This window comes from Canis lupus, chromosome 1 (assembly GCF_048164855.1).
Source record: "Canis lupus baileyi chromosome 1, mCanLup2.hap1, whole genome shotgun sequence".
Lineage (NCBI taxonomy): Eukaryota > Metazoa > Chordata > Mammalia > Carnivora > Canidae > Canis > Canis lupus.
Genome location: NC_132838.1, coordinates 70056520 through 70079502, shown reverse-complemented (window position 1 = coordinate 70079502; position 22983 = coordinate 70056520). Strand labels below are relative to the sequence as shown.

Below are 22983 nucleotides of genomic sequence, written 5' to 3'. Positions count from 1 at the left end.
CTCGAGGAAACCCACCATCTTGTGTGAGCAGTTAGTGCAGAGGGTCTGTATCTGAAACAATGATTTTTACAAGCAAAAGCAACAAACATGGCACAGTGATCCATTATTTTTCCTTTTGTGTTTTGGACGCTGTAATTCATCAGATGGGCAAGTCATCAAAAGGATTATTGTGTTATTGTGAAAAATAGAAGGCTTTTCGTGCCAATACATGACCAGACAGCCAGTGAACTATTTGGTTAGGGCTCATAGTTTTTCCATCCCGGAGCAAAGCGAGGTTGTAACCTGGTACTGAACTTGACTTTCACCACCACTCCCCATCAGGATACCTTTTGGTTGTTGTTGTTGACATGTGTTGCATTTTCTTGTCCTTATTTAGGTTAGGCTAATTTACATCCATAAATATTCCTTACTTTAAGGTTTGACAAATTGAAATCAATCTTCCAGTGCTTGCCTGCAACCTAAAAATCAATGTGATACCTAAAATAAAAATCAGTCTAGAAGTCTTTTTTAGAGCAGGGTGATTCTGAGATTGGAAAATCAAATCAAAAAGGAGGCAAGTCAGTCATTTAAGAGAACAGCCAAGATGCATTTGCCAGTAGGGGAGATCGTGATGATTTCCTGAAAATGGAGTATGTAATACGCAGGGACCTTCGATCGGGCTGTGGGAGAAGGAAAGCCCATCTGGGGAAGAGGCATTTTGGTTGGGACTTGAAGGATGAGGAGGAGCTAGCCGTGAGTAGAGCATTTCAGGTAGCAGGAGCAGCAGGTCTGCAGGTTATAGGATTAGCGAGAGCTTGATACAGTCCAGGAACAGAAAGAAGGCTTTGCACATATGGGGAGAGAGGGGCTGGGGCCAGGTCATGCAGCCCTTGCAGCCCAGGAGAAAGAAATACGATGATTATTCTAGTGCTATGGAATGTGTTACACACACGTGCACACTTATGCAAGTATGTAAATGCACGATATTGCTGTTTTAAAAAAATCATTTGATGCAATGTTGAGAATGATCGATAGGACTAGACAGGAAGCAGGCGGACTGGGTAGGAATACTGCAGGTGACAGTAATGGTGACCTTGCCTTGGATGATACTAGGCCACTTAGCCGTTTGCACCATAAGCTCAGTGCCTGGGGCCTCTGGGCTTCTCAGGGCTCTGGAAGTGCTCAAGACCTAAAAAAAGGTTATTTGCTTCAAAATGCAAAAACCAAAAACCAAACAACCTGCCCCCGCCCCCCCACACACACAGAGGGAAAGTAAAGTATTTAAAGCATGCAAAACAAAGGATTATTTTGTCAACTTTATTTTAGAACTTTAAATTTGATGTTCGTTAACATTTTGATACCCTTACATCTAAAGCCATTTCTAGGTCAGATTTCCCATTTTGCTCTAATTTGAGCATGTGTAATGGGTGCTTTGAAATCATAATTGTAGGAGTTACTCATAGTCCTAGATTTTCCAGGGAAAATTATTAAAATCTCAAAAGTTAAAAAATAAAAGAAAAACACTCTGGAAAATAATTATACTTCATGTAAGATGGGAGTTCATTTTGTGACTTTTGGTGTGGGTTTTCAAAAGTGTGAGTACTTATGGACTGTGGGGGCCTTAAAATGGACCTGGGTGGGGAAAACAGAGGAGAAAGCACTGGCTACATTCAGATCCAGTGGGACTGGATGGCATCGAGGGATGAAGGCCAGAGACCTCCGTGTGGTATCTGGTGAAAAAGGCAAGGTTGGTGGTAAAGGAAGGTTTGGACAGGGTATGTGGAGGGGACCGGGACACGGAGGGGACAGGGGACAAGAGGTTTTCTGTGTAATAGATGAGGTTGGAGCCTCTGCAGTTCAATCTGGGGGATCCTGACCCCTCCCCATCCCCCTTCCCATCCCCCTCCCCACACCCCGCCCCCCTGCGCTGGCTGCCCAAAGGCCTGCATGTCCCTGCTCCAGGTGGCCTGGAGACCTGCGGACCTCACCTGCCGGGCAGGCACTTTGCACGCAGGTGCAGTCGCCTCAGTGGGTGCGGTTTGGGGGGAAGCCCCGGGTGGACGGCGACCTCGTTGCCATTCTTCCCCACCTGCATTTGTTGAGAGGTGATGCGGCCTCAGGTGGACCCGGCACCCGGCAGGCCGGTCCCTGCACGTGTGCCTTGGGCCCGTGCCCCTGTGTGTGCCCTGTGCGTGTGGCCTGGCGTGTGTGTGGCCGGTGCCTGTGGCCCGTGCGTGTGTGCCCTGCACGTGTGCCCTGTGTGTGTGGCCCTGTGTGTGTGCCCCTGAGCGTGTGGCCGGTGCGTGTGGACCTGTGCTTCTGCCCTTGTGTGTGTGGTGTGCGCATGTGCCCTTGCATGTATGCTCCTGCATGTGGCCGGTGCATGTGCCCTGCGCATGTGTGGCTGGTGCCTATGGCCCATGTGCATGTGCCCTGCACGTGTGCCCTGCGTGTGCCTCTGAGCGTGTGGCAGGTGCGTGTGTCCCTTCATGTGTGCCCTGTGCGTGTGCGGCCAGTGCCTATGGCCCCTGTGCCTGTGCCCTTGTGTGCCCTGCGTGTGTGCCCCTGAGCGTATGGCCGGTGCATGTGCCCTCTGCGTGTGCCCTTGCGTGTGTGGCTCTGCACGTGTGGAGTGTGTGTGTGCCCCCTGCACATGTGTCCTTACATGTGTGCTCCTGCGGGTGTGGCCGGTGCATGTGGCCCTGCATGTGTGCCCTTGCATGTGTGGCCCTGCGCACGTGCCCTGCACGTGCGGCCCTGCCTGTGGCCCTGCATGTGCCCTGTGCGTGCCCTGTGCGTGTGCCCTTGCGTGTGTGCTCCTGCGTGTGCCCTGCACATGTGGCCGTGCGTGTGTGCCCTGCGCGTGGGCCCTGTGTGTGTGCTCTGCGCGTGTGGCCCATGCGTGTGCCACAGGGCAGGAGGCAGGACGGAGCGTGTGCTCGATGCACAGCAGGTGGCGCCGACGCACCGACCAGGTCCGAAAGCTGAGAACTAGGAAACGTACAGTTTACTCCGTAAAATCGACTTTAGGGCCCCCGGGGGCTCGGCGTGGAGCCCCTGCCTCCGGCCCAGGCCGTGACCCCGGGTCCCGGGTTGAGTCCCGCCTTGGCCCCCTGCAGGGAGCCTGCCTCTCCCTGGCCTAGGTCTCTGCCTCCTTCTCTCTTGAGTAAATGAATAAATATTTTTTTAAAAATCTACTTTTATGGTCCTGTCACAATTCTGAATGGTAATCAGCTGAGAGGCTCCTTTATGGAAAACCTGAGAGCTTAAGCGGAGGTAGGCTCCCGTTTGGCCGGGGCGGGGGGGGGGGGGGGGGGGGGGGGGGGGGGGGGGGGGGGGGGGCTGCGGCTCCGGGCCGGTCTCGGGGCTCCTCCTGCTGGCCAGGCCCGAGCGCAGCCTCGCCTTCCGAGGGCTATAGCCCACAGGTGAAAGCTCAGAATGTCTTCAGAACCCGGTGAAAGTGCGAGAAGGAGCTGGGGTGGTGCCATCTTCTGAGCTCTAGGGCGCTCTGTCGGGCCTCCCGTCGGGCCGCCTGCTGCCGTCCCCCTGGTGGGCAGGACACGAGCCCCCGTCACCCGAGTGCCCTTCTCTCCTAGCTCCCCTGGGCGTCGTGGAACCAGGCCTCGTGAAGGACCTTCCCGGTGCTGCTGGGGAGCTGCCCGCCGGCCCCGGGGTGGGCAGCGCTGCCGCCGTGCAGGATGGGGATGGCACCAGGGACCTCCGAAGCCCGGCCAAAGCCCCTCACGTGCAATTCGTTGAAGGAAAGGTATGGTAAACTAGCAGAAAACCTGATTTTCAATGTGTCCTTAGACGAGAGGCTGTTGCGTGTGGTGTTAAGCAGGCGTCAGCGTCTGTTGTTTGTGATACAGGTTCCCAGGCTGTAGGCTCCCACTGGCTTGGACGGGGTCTCTAACCGTTCTCTGATTCTTGTTCAAAGCACAATACTTCAACGTAGATTATATTAATGCAGACAAGTAATTTAGTGGCTGGACATTTTTGACTGTCTTCAAAATCATTCTTTTTTTTAGTTAAATCTCTATATTATAAGAGCTGTGGTGTTTCAAAATTTATATTGGTTACAAGTAAATTTTAAACTGTAGCTTGTCTTGAGTATTTTAATAACGTTGTCTTGAATTCTTTTTGACATGAACAAATATGGTCTTCATGAAAAATGTTATTTTTCATTAAGCTCTAACTGATGAGGAAATTCTTAAGCAAAGCCTGATTGTTTTGTGAATAGTGAATGAGAAGATGGTGTGTTGCTTATTAGCTCATTATTTGGGGCATAAAGCGTGGTGAATGGAGAAGTAACTTACACTGTGTTTTCAAATTTGTCACTATTTTACGATGCTTTTTTACCTTAGGAAAGTAAAGTCACTCACAGGTTGATGTGAAGGCTTTGAGTTCCTCACATCTCTTTTCTGTATACGCACAAAGCACTTTTTTTTATAGATCACATTGAAAGTGAATACGAGGAGGAAATGACTTTTTGCAATAGATTTATAGTGTTTTCTAAATTTTAACTTTTGAAAACTGTAAAGACCTGCAACATGAGTCTGTAGAGGACCTAGTAGATGAAGGAGCTGCCTGTGTCTCAGGGAGCCCTGTCTGACCACCTGTCAGCGTAGACGAGGGCTTGGGGACCATGCGGGCCTGACGCCCCAGACTCCTGCCATCAAGTCCTCTCAATACGTTTGCTGAAGAGTTTGGGACCGTCATACCAGCAAGAATTATTTGGTTGAAAAATCATGCAGTTAAAAATAACAAATCATGACCAAGATACCCTTCACCTACTGAAGAGTTGTCAGAATCTATTGTAATTGGGCTAATGAGGCGCCCAGGAGACCGCTTACATCTGAAACACGAGAGAGCTCAGGCTTTCTGAGTCTCCGTACCATTCTGCCTCATTTATTCCATACAGGTAGTTATTTTTTAAAAGTTACTTGACATTCCACAGGAATTCTGCTTATCTTCGGCTAATGACTGGGTGAGCTGATCTTTCCGCTAATGCTTTTGATGCTTGTCAGCAGCCAGATTTAAAAGTGGGAATGTTCTTTGAGTTTCGTTGGATCTATTTGCAACCAGTCAGAAAATAATAATTAAATCCATCTATGCTATAAATTTCATGTGAAGAGTAGTCCAGTCTTTCTCTTTAGAAGTGGGTAATTCACATTCTAACTGTGCTGTGTTAACAGCAGGAGTACAAGCTTTCACTAACTGCCCATTTCTTTTCTTTCTCTCTTGCCTGTGTTTCTCCTTTGAACATGTGTGTTGTGCGACTTCACACTCAATCATGGGTTTGCTGCCGACAATAGCCTGTGTCCATGTGCCCGCCTTCCCCACTCATTCGCTGTGTCTCATCTCTTTCCCCAAACCTGTCGCCAGTCCCGGAGAGGGACTTGCTCTCAGACATTTCGGAGGAAGACCCCTTTGGGGAGGCCGACCGGATCACGCTAGACAGCTTAGAGCTGCCCTCCACGGGTGACCCGTCAGAGCAGGGAGACGGTGACGTCACCCCCCTTGACTCTGTCTTGGGTCCTGGTGCAGCCCCTCCTCAGCCCGACTGTCCTCCCACCCGTGAGCAGCCTCTCAAAGAGGCTGGCCCCGAGGATTCCGAATTTGGGTATTTTTCCTTCCATTTCTGCAAATGCTTCCCACCTAGCTTCCCCTCGCTTCTCGATGAAGATGGGTATCTGGCCTTCCCCAGCCTCCCCAAAGTCTGGGTCTCCTTCCTGCCTGCCGACATCCAGCACTACCTTCCTATTACCTCCCCTTCATTCCTTCCTTCGCTCATCCTCATCTTCGGGCTGCTTCTCTCTGCTTCTCAGTCTGTGCCTTTTTCTCTCACCTTTGCCCTTCCTCTGGCTCTGTCCCTCTGCTACCTGGAGGCTAAAGCCACTTCCTTCAACATTTCTTGTGACCGTGACTTGAACGACAAAACCGAGGAAGAGGAAGCAGTTGCTGGCACTCCTACATAAGCTTTAACCTGTGGGGCCAACAACACATCTTCTACCCTCCCTACTGTAGAGTGTAAACATGTGCATAAATTCACCACTGATTACCCTCAAAATAGTATGGTCCACACGTTGCGGCATACGGTGTTTTAGTGCATGAGAAATACGTGTAAATAAGCCCTTCCTCTTCGTTGACTGCCGCTGACCAGGTCCACACCTTTGAAGTTAAGAGCAAAGTTACAGGATTATTTTGTAAATATCTCAATCATACTAGGTCTTCAAAACAAAACAGAAAACACAGGAAACCTGTGTTGCCCTTAACAGTCCATATTGGGTCTGTTTGTTTTGCAGACAAACATCAATCGTATCAATGCTGCTCCTTTCAGATGGAAACTTGTCTCGATGTAGAATTTAAGATTCCGTGGACGTAACTGTGATTGATGTATATGAGTAAAACTCCTTAGTGTTATTTCTCATTAGAAAGCCAAGCTCGTTCTTGCATTTATGAGGATAAATCTGTAACATTTACTCCTGACATTTATAGGTCTAATCTCAGAAATTCCTTGTCTCCCTGTTACTGTAGCATTTGGGAATCGGATGAGTTTCAGGTAGTTTTTTTTTTTTTTTTTTTTTTTTTTAAATCTCTAAATCATGTAGTTTTATGAAAGAGTGTCAGGTATTTGTAAGGAAGATACCACTCTGTTAAGAGATACTTAAGAAAAATGAAACGTGGCTTTTTGAAAATTTGGGTGATTTGCCCTAAGGTTGGGCTATTTAGTGTCCTTTTATTCCAGATTAGGTGTCTGGTTTGAGCATTTTTCCCCCTGTGTAGGGCTACCTCTGCACTGCTAGGTTGGTGCTAGCATGTACAGTACGGTTTTGTTTTGCTAAATGTGGTCTGGTGACTTCAAGTCTTATCCTGTGGGTACTGTCCATACATAGAGAAAGTCAGAATTTAGAGCAAACCTAAAGAAAAATGTGAAGATCATGCTATATGATTAGGCATAGTGGGAGAAACCACTATTCCTAAAGGTTACCTGAAGAATGCCAAAGATTGGCATTTTGCAGAATTAAGTATTGACCAAGGAATTGGACCACGATCCTTAATAGATTGTTGGGTAGCTCTTATTTTTCCCTTCTGATAAAAAGATACTCTGAGCTCCCTGCTTACCTCAAAAATACTTGGTTTCAAGAAAAAAAAAAAAAAAAAAGCATTTTTGAACTCTCAGATTTGACACCATCATTCCAGTAAGGAGGAAAGGAACATGTATGATTCTGCTATAATTTAACATGTGAAAGTTTAACTATGGTCTTTTGGTCTCAGAATCATTGTTTTTCTTTCTTGCTCTTCCTTTTCTTTGAGTGGTTAGGAGGATTTATGCTTTTTTTTTTTTTTTTTAATTTGCTGAAGTATTGACATACAGTGTTAACATTAGTTTCAGGTTTATAACATAATGATTTGACAATTCTATAATCTGTTACCATATGATGTTATTAGAATTTTGTTGACTCTATTCCCTATGCTGTGCTTTTCCTCTCCATGAGTTAGTTTTAAATTTACAGGGTTGTGGGTTTTTGTTTTTGTTTTTGTTTTTTTCCTTTTGGGTTGGGTCATTAGATACTGAGAATTACACAACCATGAAAAACTATTCTTATTTAAAGAATTTTACTAAAGAAAAGTGGCCATCAAATAGGAGTAGTTTTAAATATAATTTTAATGTGCAAGCAGCAAAATAAACCAGTTTTCCTCTCAAGGAAATAAATCTATGTTAAAAAACTGAACTATAGGTGAATATTTGTCCCTGATGTAAAATTTGGTTTTCAGTTTTTCATCATTCTACTTTGTCCTCTTGCCCAGTTGATTTAGACCTTTCACGTTAGGACAGATGGAATTATGCCATTTTTACACTCTTATATTTTCACTTCTGAGTGAAAACATTCAAAAGCAGCACATGATCTAGGGACTGAGAAAGAGTGAAGCTTCCATTCTCCATTCCACCTTTGCAAAGGATCCCTTCCACCGTTTGTGTGACACTATAGGTGAAGAAAGACCTAAGTGGCTTTATGTTCTGCATCTTCTGAGGGCCAAAGAGTAAAGGTTGGTAATGCTGGTTCACCATTTTGGTTCAAATATAACGTCTTTGCATCAGTGGGTAGGGTTCCCACTGCTACGCCCCTTCTTTCTGGCCGTTTGCTGTATGACTTTCAGGTGAAGATGGAAGAAGAGGAGACCTAGCTGAAGGAGGTGGATATCCCCCCCCCCCCCCCCCATCCCCGGTTAAATACCTGATGGCTGCTGCTTGCCATTGTGTATGTGTGCGCGTGTAATGTGCATGGGGTAATGCACTTTCAGGACTGATACGTATGTGAGTTTTGCTTGTTGTGGCTTTAGGTTCTTAAGATTTTTATTCCTCTTGTATTTTAATGTCTTGGACTGTCCAACTCTGGGTCATTTCTGGTGCCTGCTGATTGATACAATTATGTTTATTTGCCTTTTCCCCCCTGTGTGTGATTTAATTTCACAGAAAAATTCCTTGAGAGTAGAAGGGGATAATATTTATGTCAGACATAGCAATTTAATGTTGGAGGTTTGTATAATTCAAGAAAACAACTCTGTCCTAATGGCTGCCAGGCTGCTGTGGATGGGAGGTCACGCACAGGCTGGCTGGCAACTTCCTTCGAGCACATCTGCATGAGATGCATGGGGGACAGTTCAGCTTGGGAGTGCATGGGAGCAGTCCGACTCCGTTCCTTTAAAGTGGCTTAGGTAGCAATAAATCCGCTAGAAGTTCTCAAAGTGACAGCTGGGAAAAAAGATGCTCTGTTTAATCAAACGAGTGAAATTTTTATCTGTTTCTCTTGAAGTTCTACAGATAAATCTGTTCGCTCCTAATGGGTTATCTCCGCGGGGTAGAATCTGAAGTAACATCCCGTCCTTCACATACACTCACCGGAACAGAGCTTTGCTGGTCTGGCATGAAATGACGGTAGTCTCTGCTCATAATTTCGGGGGCAGCGTTGCTTAAATCCATGCAATTAAGAATGTGGTCCACTTAAAGTATCACCTTTGAGAAAATGTTGATGAATGGGATTGTTTGGATTAAAAAGAAAGTGAGAAAAAAGGAGGAAAAAACCCCAACCGATTAGATGTGTAAAATATGTTCCCCGTGTCACACGAGAACTTTTTGTTGTTATTTTTTCCCCCTTTAGTAAAACGGTGATGTATTGAGTGGAGAGCTGCAATTCTCAGTAATCTGACTAATCTGGTTGCTTTTGGCAGCTTTGATAACTATTGGAAATGTATTTTGCATAACTTACTAAAATGCTCTAAAGTGTAATATGTGTAACATTGCTTTGAACAAATGCAAGAAATGTGCCTGATCTCAAGCCACAATCATTTTTCCATGCCATGCAAAGAGATTTAGATTATTATGAGTTTTTGCAAATGGCTATAGAAGCTCCAAGAGGAGCTACTATGCTTGTGCATGAATGTGGAAGATCTAATTTTATCAGATGCATGACCTGTTCCTCTGGGAGTGGAATGAAAGCTGTAATCCACAGGTGGCCCCATGATTTTGAAATGTAAGAAAGCATTGAAAACTCACTTAAAACTGTCTCCTGAACACTAATTACCTTTTATTCCCACAAATACTATTTATCAGGGCCAATCTAAAAATTCCCACAAATACCATTTGTCGGGGCTCATTCCAAGGAAAATTGACCTGGTCGTTTTCTTGCATCCTTGTCTATATGAGGACCATTTGGTATGTGGGGTGGCTGGGCCCCACAATCATGCTCAGCAAGTACAGGAACCCAGTATACGGGGTTCCCTCTTTTATAGAGAGGCCACACAGGACCAGCCTCTGGAAGCCATTATTCTTATTCCTTAAGGATTAAAGCCATTGCTGGAATTTCCTGGAAAAAGTCAACCCTTGGTGTTCTCTCTCTCTTTCTCTCTGATCTCTCTCTGATCTTGATCTGGCTTTCCTATCAGGCTGAATGTACTTCTGAGTACCTTTCTCTATTTTTACTTGATTTACTATATTCACAGAATGCAGCTGTAGTAAGAGCCTCAATGAGAAAGGTAAATTTGCAAGAATAAAGTCATAGGCTGCATTTTAAGTCCAGTTACTAGAAAGGTTATTAGCCATTTTGAGTACTAGTAATTCCATGGCTTCCTTCTAATAATAGAAGTAATTATTTCTTAAAAAAATTCCAAACAGAATAAATTAGAACCTTTTAAAATGGGAATCATAAAAAAATATGAATTGGCTCTACTTTAAAATTTTGATGAACTATTCATAGGTGATAATATGGCTTTTGAGACTTGGCATTTTTCTTGCTTTAGTATGTTTTTTTAATCATAAGTTTGCTTTGTCTTATTTTTTGGTTTTTTATTTTTGTCCTGCTGGGAATTTTTTTTTTTTTTTTTTTTTTTTTTTTTGGATTTCTGCCTTTTATTACGTTACGTATTGCTAGGACCTCGATAAGGCCCAGGAGGACATACTGAGACATCAGGCTAGCATTAGTGAACTCAAGCGCAATTTTATGGAATCCACACCTGAGCCGCGCCCTAATGAATGGGAAAAACGACGTATCACACCTCTGTCCCTACAGACACAAGGGGTATGTCAATAGCTGTTTGTTGGCTCTATGTCTCGCTCCAGCTCTTCAATAAAACTCAGGTTGCTAATTGTTGATTCTCAGGAAGTTAGAAAGTGTTCCCTTCTTTTTTAAGGTAGTTGCTAACAATTTTTTAAATACTAAATATTAACAATGTAATACTTATTGACATAGTTTTTAGTAAATTGTGTGAGTTTCAAAATATTTTCAAATGTTGCAGAATAATTTCACTATCATACTCCAGTAAATTAACAGTAATGAAATGTTTAATGTAGGGTGACTTTTAGAGACTGATCGTGTGTTGTATATGTAATAAGGTTTTCAGTTATGGACTTCCAAAATAATAAAGTTTACTTGATAATTAAATAAAGGGATGTAGGAATACAGATGGTATTTAGAATGGTTTTAAGGTAATTACTGTGAGGATGAAGAGTTAAACTTAGCTTTGAAAACTAATGAGCTCTTTTGAAGATTTGCAAAATGTGACACAATTTAATATTAATACTGAAAGTTTTTAGTAATGAGATGTAGACTACTGTTTTGAGAGGATTCTCTCAACCATAACATCTCTCTGAACTCATTCTTTTTCTTTTCATGGTTTATTTCTTCCCCTACCCCCCACCAGTATAACTGTTGCCTTTACAGTATATTCTCAATCTGTATCTACCTTCATTCTCATCTGCAGCTCTTTTCTGATGCTCGAAAATCTGTTTATCAACTAAGAACTTTCATGGACTCATTTGTCATACATGAGAAGATAATGATCATACTGTATGAAAATGCTGTTTTAAAAAGCACCTGAAGGTGTTACCTGACAATTTCACCTTTCCCCTCTTCTTTACAGGCCTCTCTTTCCCTGACACTCATCTGCCCCTCTCTCTCATCTGGCTTGAATGTTATCAAACATGTACGCACTTGAGTTACTCCCATGCTATTTTTATTCACTTTTTCTTAAAAAGGGCAAAGCGGTTAGTTGCTTTGAATTTCTAAGTTTGTGACAGTGAAAGGAAAGTTGCTCTTCAAGAACAGAAGCAAAAAATAATTGCTGAACCGAAAAGACAACTGATGACAACATTAAGATCGAAAACAGCAGGGTCTCATGAAGTTGTATACAGCTTACATCCTCATTTTCAGATTTTCTGAAAATATATGTCAGCATTCAGCTCTAGAGTGTTGTGTTTTCTGGAAAAACCATGTCTGATGACATGCTATTTTGTCCTCCCTTTATGTGCTGCTTTATCCGGTTTGTTCTGCTGACCCAGAGTTTAATGTTTGTGTTGCTATAGATGTAATGTACTTGTCTGACTTGTTGATTATGTCTATTGTTTAAAACAATAGAGCAGAGGAGACCATCTTTTCAAGGATATTTTATCCGTGAAGGAGAAGCATCCGATGGCAGCAGCACGGACAGCTGAAGAAAAAGTCCAGGAGGCAGACAAGGTGTTCACCTTGCATCCTTGGATCTTCTCTTGCTTTTCCCCCTTTTCCTTTCATTTCTGTACACAGCCATAGGAGACTCCTTTTTTCCCATGTATCACCTAAAATTTTGTTGAAATGATTTTTCGATCAGTTAAGAAAATCAAATTCCCTTATGTGGAAACCTATGATCATTAGTGAGAAATGCCATATTGTAGGAGGACTGTATTTGAAAATCCACAATTTGAAATGCAGACCTACCAACCAATTTAGGTGATAAATGACCCCGAATTTTGATGAATGTGGCTGACAGCTGGGAAACCATGATCTCGTGTGAAAATGCACCATTAGTACCACGCATGTGTGTGCACCGAGGCAGTGTTAAAATAACAAATTATGTCTGATGTAGGTAATTATTTTACTAAATACGTTTGGAAACCATAGAAATTTTCATTTGAATTTCATTTAGCGGGAGAAATGGTGTGTCACAGCTGCCCCTCAGGTCTCTGTGCTCCCTGCGTACAGGAAATATCTGGTATTACCAAGGAAGTTAGCTTTCCATTGCCTTGACATACCTCTTCTGCTGTCTCTGCTAATTTTGCCTCGCCAGCTGACTGGCCTATCTTCTGCTGGGACTAGAGTGCTTTGAGTCCAGTGAGGGAGATGATAGCGGACATGTTAATTAAAACTTTTAGAGTACTAAAGAGTAAGGGTTAAGAAGGTGAAACAGAGTCTTGCTAGAAGGTAGATTGGGAGGGCTGCTTGCTCATTGTACTCAGGAAAGATGGGGCACGTGAGTTGAGACCATAATCTGAAGAGAAGGAGGCAGACACGCGAAGATGCTTCCGTGTGTAAAGAAGAGGAAATGCAACAGCCCAAGACAGGAACTAGTGCAAGGAACTGCAAGTTCACATGACAAGGGCTTAGGAAAAGTCAAAGAAGTCAGAAGGTCCACTCTGGATCTTAAAGACCATGGTAACAGTTTGGGATTCCATCCTAGGAATGACGGGAAGCCCATGGCAGAGCCTTAAGCGGGAAGATGACCTAGTCCCACATGTCGGACAGAGATCCCACTGGTGCTGGATGAGGACGGAGTCCCAGGGGGATGGGAATGAGAGCATAAATCAGTGATAAGGAAAAAGCCTATCCGTTCCAGAGTCTGGTCTTGTTCCTCAGTGGATGGTAGCCTTCGTCAGAGCATATAGTGGGGCAAGGGGAGGAGTCAGAATAAAGAAGAGGAGGCCTTGCCCTCAAGGAACTGGAGGTGGAGTGGAGAGGAAGCCTTTCCAGAGCACCGCAGATGAGAAAGATAATGTGTCATAAAGCTAAACCAAGTGACATATTTATATACTTTCAAAGGTCAGCGTGAAATCCAGAGCCTGTCAGACTGTGTGTAAGATGGCTTTAATATCCTATGCTTTGAAATATTACATAGTTTTGAAAATTTATCTTCTAGAAGCAAGACCGATGGCACCATCTGATCCATTTAAAATGATGTACTTTTTGCAATTGTAGACTTTGGAATGTTGGTGAAGACGTTGAAAATTACCGTCTTCCTTGCCGTCCTGGCTTAGTACCATCCATTAGAAACCATTTACGGTAGAAATCATTCACTCGTTGTCGTAGAAGTTACATTAAAATGCTATTAGGTGAAACTTAAATCTGGAATTGACCCCCTGTTACACTTCTGAGTGGTTTTTCTGTAGTTGGAGTTGCTGCTGTTTTCTTGCTCTTGTCCTCCAGGATCTGCAGGAAAATAGTTTTACTTGGCACGTACGTGGATTGTTGTAATTGCAGTCACACGCATCCGTTTACCCATTCACCCAACATTTATGGACCACTTACATCATGCCCCCCGCCCCTCTGCCAATAGCATTCCACTACTATTCGTTGTAAGTGTGTGAGCAGTTAAGTCTGCTGTAGTATTTTGACTCTTAACGGAATATCTTTTTTTTTTTTTTTGGAGTATCTTTTTTTAAAGATTTTATTTATTTATTTATTTATTTATTTATTTATTTATTTATTTATTTATTTGAGAGAGAGAGAGAGAGAGAGAGGCAGAGACACAGGCAGAGGGAGAAGCAGGTTCCATGCAGGGAGCCCAACATGGGACTCAACCCCGGGTCTCTAGGATCAGGCCCTGGGCTGAAGGTGGCGCTAAACCCCTGAGCTGCCCGGGGATCCCCCAACAGAATATCTTTTAAATTTCTTTGCCGCATCTTCATTTTGCTACTGATTTTGTAGGGTTTTTTTTGATTACCTTTAAATTATAATCCTTAATGAATGTAAAATAAAAAGTTATGCATGGGAGTCTAATTTGACCAAAGTTTCTAAATCTCTATCAGATTAAAGTTTTGTTTTGTATTGTTTTTAAGTAATCTCTGCACCCAGTGCAGGGTTCAGACTCGTGTGCCCAGGAGTCTCCTGCCTCTGCCACTGAGCCAGTCTGGCTCCCAGAACCGTAGTAGTTCGTGTTGGAATATGCTGAACTTTCAGGATGGCTTCAGTGTGAATATGGTTTTGAGAGAAAATTGGAGACCAAATCATTTAGTGTAATACATTTACATTGAGTAACTAGGTTTACCTCTTTTGTAAGGATTGTGACCTGTTGTGTTCCCAGGAGCCCAGTAGGGATTATACAGAATGTAGTTTTGAGGTACTTTTGAAGCTGCTTGCCTGAGTAATTACGTGCGTGGCACCTACTTGAAGTCCCCAGCACTCCTACGGGAAGGACAGTCTTTCCACCCACCTGACCCGGAGGGATGGCAGGATTATGAGGATCACGGCTAAGCTGAGTTCACCCGCAAGATGTTTGCCCTGTCCCGAATAACCACGAGCGCTTCTGCACGTCCCCGTCCCCTCACGGGCCCTCTTCCTCACCCTCCTGCCCTATTTCAGGGGGCGTCTCAGAAAGGCCACCTATTCCTCTAGCCAGCCGCTCTACAGCGCCTCCTTACTGCTGGCATCGCATGTCCCTGGCACGGCCCGGCCTTCCATCGCGCCCTCAGGTTGGGGACAGCGGTCTCAGGGCCAGAGCTAGGAAGGGTGACTTTGCCTTCATGGTTTCCCAGGGACGCGGGGTTTTCACGGAGCCCACAGGCGTCCTCACCCTGGCGTCCTCACCCTGGCACCCTCTCCGTGGCACACTTAGCACGGCCGTGGGGTGCCAAGGGCCCTAGCCTGCGTGGTGGGGGCAGCGTGGAGGCGGCCCTTCGGGTGGCAGGGGTGCGCCCCAGGAGCAGGCGAGCAGGTGCGGGTGCAGGTGCGGGCGGGGAGCTGGCACCAGGCGGGTCCGCAGTCTCCTCCCGGCCTTGCCGCCCCTGGTGCTGGTCTGCGTGACCTTCCTTCCTTCCAGTTCGTCACCGCCGTGTGTCCTGGCTCCTGGGTAATTCTCTGCTCTTCCTCTCTGACCTCTCTAGAGCCTAGAAGAGGAGATAACATCCATTTTGTTTAGTGCAAAGGGCTTTTGTGGTAGCGTGGGCGCCTCCTGCAGCGCAGCCAGCACCCGGACAGCCGAGGGCCCTGCTGTGAGCCGTAAAGCCCCTCCTGAGAGGCCTTCCTCGCCCTCCTCGCAGTTGCCTGAGGTGCATTTCACTTTGTTTCCCCTGCCTTCGAAAGCCACATGTGAAAGTGATTTTGGGGGGACGTTTAAGAACCCCTCTCTCCGGTGCTGTCGTTGGTAAAATTAACCCTTCCTGGAGAAACATTCAAGAAACCATGACTGCAGTTGGACACAAGGGAAGGCTACAGATTGGATGTTTCTCCTGCTGTTGGTCCCCTGGCACCCGCAGAGTCTGCCTAAATTCAGAGAATCCTCTTAAAGCAGTAGGTCCAGACCCTGAGCTGTGTGCGAAAGAAACCCTCACTAAGGGAAGCGAAGTACGTTGGGCAGAAAGGCTTTGAAAGCCTAAATGTCTTTCGGGCGTCTCCTGACGGCTGCATGCTTTTTAACATTCTGCTCCTGTGTAAAAATATGGAGTGCCTGCCACGCCCAGATAATTATTTTCATTTTTTGGAATGACCCTAAGGGATTCCCTGAACTTGGGCAGAGCCCATCTGGCCATCTGGGACCAAGTAATAATAATTTACTGACCCGGAATAATAATAACAGGATGTCTGCTTTAGAGAGGTTCTGGTCACTGGACAGCTTTATGTATAAAGAAGTTCATGGTTAAATGGCATTCACCAAAATGGTTTCAGAGTTTTCCAGTGTACTATCTGAAACCTCTGGGTTTTCAATAAAAAACTGGAAGGATCTCTCTCTTGTCTGTCGGTAACACGATTTACATGGCACTAACTTCGAGCAGTGAAAACATGCCCTTACCACGCACGTCAGGATAACGGCACAGATCACAGCGAGCGAGTAGATGCTGATAGGTGCTGTCCGCAGTGTTCCCTTCGAGGGACTTTTGCTCAGTTTTCCATGTCACTGGTGCAGAAGAACAGGGGATGCTGCTCCTTGCTGCAGGAGCCAGCTCCAGTCCGTGGGGCCGTGGCCGCGTCCCCGGGCCCGTTCCTGCCCCCGTGTTCAGAGGCTCGCTGCCCTCCGTTCAGCAGGGAGCTACCTTCTTGAGTCAGCAGGGCTACTCTCTCTCGCAGAACTAGGATTCGGTGAGATCTCAGGCTGCCCCGTCACCTGAATGTTAAAAAGTTGGCTAGGCTTCATTTTTATCAGTGTAAAGTAGCCCTCCCACCTTTCAGGGTAAGTTTAAGGAATGTTGTGAGCTTTAAAAACTCCTTTGCACGGATGTTTCTACGTTATCAACAGGGAAGCATAGTGATTTATAGGACTCCTGTATTTGGTCGACAGGTGTTTAGTAACATTTAAACACTGTACTACTTAATTTGCTCCCAAGAATTAGATGTGGGGGTGGGGTGAGGGGCCAAAAATAAACATCTCAGATAATAAACTTGGTTCATTTCAGTTTCCAAAGATGCTAGTTTGGAGAAACTAAATTCCAGAAGAAAGCACTTAGAGCTATCATTGACATCCACCCTGACGTTAAAATACCCTTTTGCTAACCTGTTCTGTGACTTGGGATGCTAATAACCATTTCTGCAACGACAACATCTTTGTGTTAATAGCTCTCTGAGACCAGCGCTAATCTTGCCAATTACAGCTGTTTTTTAAATGAGCCAGCAGAAAATAGAGGTGCCATCTCATTGACGCCGTGTCCACTCAGGGATTGGGGTTTCAGGCCAGGCTTTACCGTCTGGTTAAAATCAAAACCGTTTAGTGAATAGGTTTTGAAAGTCTTACAGTTTCACGTCTCCTCAGTGAGCTTTGGTGTGACTCCTTTTCTCTTCCCACCCTCTCAGCTAAATGAGGAGAGCTGATATGCATGACTTGCAATCAGCATTTTATGTCTTTGGGAGGATGCTGGCGTTCTGTGTGTTTTGTGTCCTTTCGTAAACTTTTTGCATTTTGTCTGGATTGTCCTCCATGTCATCTTGAGCAAAGATTTTTGTGGATGTCGATTCTTGCCATTGTCTTGCAGTGTCATGTGTTTGTTTTGGTGGGTGTTGAGGTGTAAACCTTTATTGATTTGTGTCCTCGGTTGCTTTTTGTTCCGCAGAAACGTGCTCCCGAGTCAGAAGGGCCTTGCACTGGAGCCAGTGATGCTGTTAAGGTTCTCCCCTTTTCCATGTTAACACCATTGCCTGATGTTTCTGACTCCCCGCTCCCCTGCTTCCCTTTCAGTCAGCCATCATAATCATCTTTATTTTTTTTCTCCATGACATGAACCTACCACCATCAGTTAACTTTGGTTTCCGTCGTTTTTTTTTTTTTTTTAATTTATTCATGTATTTTGTTTTCCCTCATCCATTTTTTTTCTCATACAGAGTTCACATGAGACTCTGAATGTAGTGGAGGAGAAGAAGCAGGCAGAGGTTGGGAAAGACGAAAGAGTAATCGCGGAAGAGCTGAACGGTAAAGAGCTATCACCTGGGAGTGGTCCTGGGGCCACGCGTAAGGTGGAGCCCGTGACACAGAAGGACTCCACCTCCCTGTCTTCTGAGAGCAGCGGCGGCAGTGAGAGCGAGGAGGAAGACGTGGGCGAGTACCGGCCCCACCACCGCGTGACCCCGGGCACCATCAGGGAAGAGCAGGAGGAGGAGGAGGAGGAGGAGGTGGAGGAAGGAGCCGGCCGAGCAGCCCAGGTGGTAGAGAGGGAGGCGCCAGCGCCCCAAGGCAGCCCCGGCTCGCAGGCAGGTGCCAGTGTGAGCGCAGTGCGAGCCGAGAGCCAGGAAAGCCTGGTGGCCCCCGGGAGCCCTGCAGAGAAGCGTGTAGACGGAGGCGCCGCTAAGCAAGACGGCAGCGAAGACGCGGAGGACGAGCAGCATAAAGTTAACGGAGAGGTGTCTCCTGTTGACCTTGATGTTTTGCCACAAATTATTTGTTGTTCAGAGGTAAATGGGAGGCCCGAGCGGGAGCGAAACTCTAGAGCTGGCCCCCAGGGGAACAGCGCCTGCCTTCTGTCCTCCCGACCCGCCTCCAGCTGCTCCTACGAGGCCCTGGTCTTGCTCTCGGGAGGAAGCGGGAGCACTGCTCTCTAGGGTTTCCGCGGCTCCGGTCGGGGTCTGGCTTCTTTACTGCACCTGGATCCACCTGACAGTAAACCCGCCTTCAGCAGCCGACCGGGGTGCTTTCCCTTCTCCTTTCACACTTGACGTTTTCTGTGCATGTTCTGGGTGTTTCCAGCGGTTTGTCAGTAGTCGCACCGCCTCCTCGTGCTAAATGCCTTCTTCGTTGGTTTGATTAGCACATTGTACCTGCATCGCTGACCCACGGGCAGCGTGTTTGTGTGCGTGTGGCTCTTGTCGTGATTGGGTCTCACTTTTTGGCTCCTTCTCCCTTCAGCTTTACGTTTTTAGAAATGGCAGCTGGTCATGGTGACCGTGGTGCTGGGAGGTCAGCATCCGGCAGTGACGACAACCCATTCCCTGAATACCACTGTGCCGGCCGTCCTTAGGCCCCAGGGAGCGTACAGACCAGCTAGGAGCATTTTCCTTCCCGGTAGCAGCGGAGGGCTGGCCGGGTGGATAGGAGGACACCCTTCTCCTTCTGTCCTGTCCTCAATTCTGGGGCATTTGCAAGTTTTTGTCTGTTTTGTGGATTATCTACATCGGATAGGACTGTTGTAACACTTTCTCTTCAAGAAAGAGAACTTTCCAGGCTCTTGGTAGGTTAGGTCTTGGTCACAAGGTGCGAGTGTCCCTCAAAGGGGAGTCAAAGTTATGCTGAGTGGGGGTTTCCCTCCATAGGACTTCCTTCTTCCTAAAACCAAATGCCCACGATTTAGGCACTATCCTAAATCTTTAGGCACTATTTGCTCCCTTTGATGGGCTGGAAAATCTCGAAGTGACTTTATCTTGAAATAATTAAATGGATTTTTACTATATTTTAAACTTTGTGCTTCAGAGAAGACATTTCAAGAGTCTTTGGACGCTCTGAACTATTATTTCCTGCGTTTACTATATGGCTGTTCCTCTTTAAATAATTACATTTGGGAATATTCTCTCAAGGCAAGTGCCTGTAGTATTTTGGTAGCAGCGTGGTCTGTGGTGCAGTAAATGCACGTGCCCAGCAGAGGACACTGCAAAGGCCTGACCCTGTTCCTTAATGTTTTAACTGTTCAAAGCCGTCATGCAATGTTGGTGGAGAATTCTAGATGTAACATTTTAACTTCTGTAACGCAGAAGAAGCACTGCAAGCCTTAGACCAGTGTAAGTGGAAAAAAAAAAATGCTACTGGAAGATACTCAAAGTAGAAAGTCTGTCGATGGAGTAGAAGAGTCTTTTTGGGGAAAACCCTAGTCCCCGTAGCTGATGTGCCAGGTGAAGACCACGAGCCTTCACGCACACCGTGTGGTTCTTTAAGCTGCAGGAACACGGAGACCAGTCACGTCACATAGTTCGCTCTGTTTGGTTCTCTTTTCCATCTTGTTACAACGTGCTGCAACGCTGCAGTGCCAGTCTCGCTGCACGCGCCACGGTTGACATGCGATGGGACGGCAGTAATGGGAAGTGTGCCGTGAGTTAGGGAGCCATCGTGGTAGCCGATTCTCCAGACGCGCACACGTGTGATTTTTTAAGGAAACTGTTTTTCTCTTGTGTCTTTTGTTTTATTTATCTTAACTCTTGTGCATGAGTGTGTGTTTGGATTTTTTTTTTTTTTACAATTATTTTTGAAGGCTCCGTTAAACACTTACTTTGTGACGTCTAGAATTTATTTTTCCCTTCCTTTCTGCCTCAGCCACCAGTGGTAAAAACAGAGATGGTAACAATTTCTGATGCCTCACAAAGGACAGAAATCTCCACCAAGGAAGTCCCTATTGTCCAAACTGAGACCAAAACCATCACATATGAGTCTCCACAGGTACAAAAACTCTAGATTTGGACTATTTGAGTTCTTTTCCTTGCTTTGTGTCCGTTTTTACATGTTTCTGACTTTGATGTAATGTTGCGCATCCTGGTGTCTTCACTGCACTCCAACTTGCCATATCCTGTCTTAGATCGCGACAGTCGGGGGCGGGTGGGGGCAGGCAGCGTACATGTGCTTGTGAAGGATGGGCATGCTGGTACACACTTGGGAATGAGATCATCTTACAGAATTCATTGGGTCTGACCTAACTTGAGGACCGGTAACCTTGAGGCTTTCCTCATCCTGCCGCCCGCCCCTGCAGCTCCACGTGGGTAGATGCAGTCCCCACTCCTGCTCGCCACATGTAACACACGGTCACTGCTGCTGCTACACGTGGAATTATTTTCTGAAGACGCATTGTTGATCTTAGTAAATACGATACCGTGGGTCAAAGTAACGATCAGATTTATATGCTTAATTTGAGATCTTGATTTAGACCTTATGCAGATACTGATTCATTATTTCGACATGGAACTGCTTAGACATCCATACAACTGTTCCTCGACTGAGGAGCTTAGTATCCTAGCTCAGATCAGCCCGTGCTGGGGGATGGCAGATCATTGACCTCTCCAGAAATCTTTTTCAAAAGGTTTACCGTGGGCGTGTTCAAATACTCCTCTAAATTATCCTAGATGTGTTATCCGTGTGTGTACATAGAACCATGCAAACGCAGGTTTCTCAGGATTAGCTGTTGAGGGAGAGCACGCACTCGCGTGTCGGGAGTACAGTAAGTGCCCCGGTAGATGCAGATACATGGCTTACATTTGACAGGAACTTCCCCGTAACTCAGGCTCTGGGCTTCCTGGTTATTGCCTTGCGTCAACATCAGGACGTGGGAGATGAGTGTGTTGGTGACCTTCACGTATACGCTTAGGCCACTAATTTGTTCCATATTTGCCCTGGTAAACTCTAGAACTTTCTGCCTTGTTAGTATCAAGGCAAACAAGTTAAAACCCGATTAGAGACATGTGTGGGGTTTATACATACGTACAGAGAGAACACAAGGCTGCACGCATAGTAAAGTGTGTGTCCACGTGTAAGTTCATCCCAAGTATTCCAGCAACGACTAGAGATAAGCCGACAGCCACATCAGTGGGTCTACGCCATCCTAGTCTGGTTCTCTTGCTCCATAGATGAGAAAACATGTACGAACTCAGCACTCGCAGCCACTGTGGACCCTGTTCTGTCTGGCTCTTTAGTTTCTCTTTCCAGCTTCTGCAAGAGGCCTTCATTCGAACTGTCTCGTGACCCTTGTAGCTTTTAGTCCCATTTTCTACTTGATTCTTCCCTTTTTTCCCCTCCCTCCTGGGGCTTTGCCTCTCCACGTGCATTTAGCCTTCGCCTTGACTCTGTTTAAAGGCCAGCAGGTTCCTGCTCCATAAATCACTGCTACAGACATGCAAGGGCCAGGCAGCTAAGCCGACTGCCGACCTCGAAGAGCTCACAGCATGCATGTTCGATGGGAAGGGGTCTTCTATGGCCACATGATGGAAATTAAGCATTACTTTGTATTTTCCCTCCAACTATCCAAAGATTGACGGCGGGGCTGGTGGTGACTCCGGGACATTACTGACGGCGCAAACCATCACATCTGAGTCCGTGTCGACAACGACCACAACGCACATCACCAAGGTAAGGCAGTCCAGGGTGGGACCTTGCCAACAGGGTCTGTTCTGAACTGCTTGTTCCTACACCAGCCTCAAAGTGATAGCCCCGTGGAGTAAAGTGCCTGGACTTCAAGTATCCAAGAAATTGGGCTCCATTGGCAAATGTACTTATGTGAAGTACAAGGGCATAAAAACAGGTCATGCGTAGCTGTAGGTCAGGGCGCTGCAGGAGCAAAGAGGGAGCGTGGGAACAGTGGAAGCACGAGGTTGGCAAGTACACACGAAGCCTCCTGACAGAAGCAAGACCATCATTCAGGATTTTCAGCAAGTTGTTCAAGGAACATAATTTTTCCCTCGTTGATCCTAAGGTGTTCATATGTTGGAGATGGGGCATTTTTCCAGGTCATTCTCATTCTCTAAAGGTTTGACACCAGATGACCAGTGATTCTTGAGTGTGGTCTCCAGACCAGCAGCAGCAGGCTCTCCCGGGACTGGTTAGGAGCGTGTGTCCCGCGGCCCCACGCCCGATCTACCAAAAGCCTGGGATGGGCGTACGAGCCCCCCGGTGATTCTGAGGCGCACGGCCATCGCCCGATTTCTGACTCCAGCGTTGTCTCCCCACGTTTCCTTTTCCATCTACCTCTCACGTTTTGTTAGTGCTTAAAGGTTTTCAGTGTATCCTTTATGCTGTATTTCAGCCAGAAACTTTGTAAATTAAAAAAGTGCCACGTAAACACGAGATGGTAGTGGCGCTCGTTTTAAAGCGTATGGGGCTGTCCAGGCTAGTGGTCGGCTTGGTCTCTCACAAAAAAGCGCAATCAGTGTGGCCTAGTACATAGTTGATGGGGGTTGTAGAGATTGGCTGTGTCCCTCTCGGGGCTCAGCTCGCAGCCATATGCTCTCGTCAGCCTCCGTGTCCCAGACTGTGCCGTGGACCGCGTGGCCGCTCGGGTGGGGCTCCTGCCCAGGTATGCTCACG

At 46.2% G+C, this 22983-nt stretch overlaps 1 protein-coding gene across 25 annotated transcripts in view; it reads left to right on the top strand.

Annotated features, from left to right (window-relative positions):
• Positions 1-22983, top strand: part of EPB41L2 (erythrocyte membrane protein band 4.1 like 2) — a 193570-nt gene that overhangs the window by 155270 nt on the left and 15317 nt on the right. For 7 of the 25 annotated variants that reach the window (XR_012034572.1, XM_072833937.1, XM_072833939.1 and 4 more), the window contains 9 exons: positions 3576-3745; positions 8459-8521; positions 10413-10559; positions 11895-11996; positions 15392-15556; positions 17549-17602; positions 17817-18383; positions 20230-20352; positions 21931-22029. Coding sequence is in view for 24 of the 25 variants with exons in the window: in XM_072833937.1 (XP_072690038.1) it covers positions 3576-3745; positions 8459-8521; positions 10413-10559; positions 11895-11996; positions 15392-15556; positions 17549-17602; positions 17817-18383; positions 20230-20352; positions 21931-22029 (1490 nt within the window). In the remaining variant the exon portion in view is untranslated. Of the gene's footprint in view, positions 1-3575; positions 3746-8458; positions 8522-10412; positions 10560-11400; positions 11464-11894; positions 11997-15391; positions 15557-17548; positions 17603-17816; positions 18384-20229; positions 20353-21930; positions 22030-22983 lie in introns of all 25 variants that reach the window. The other 18 variants (XM_072833932.1, XM_072833944.1, XM_072833931.1 and 15 more) reach the window with 18 other exon arrangements.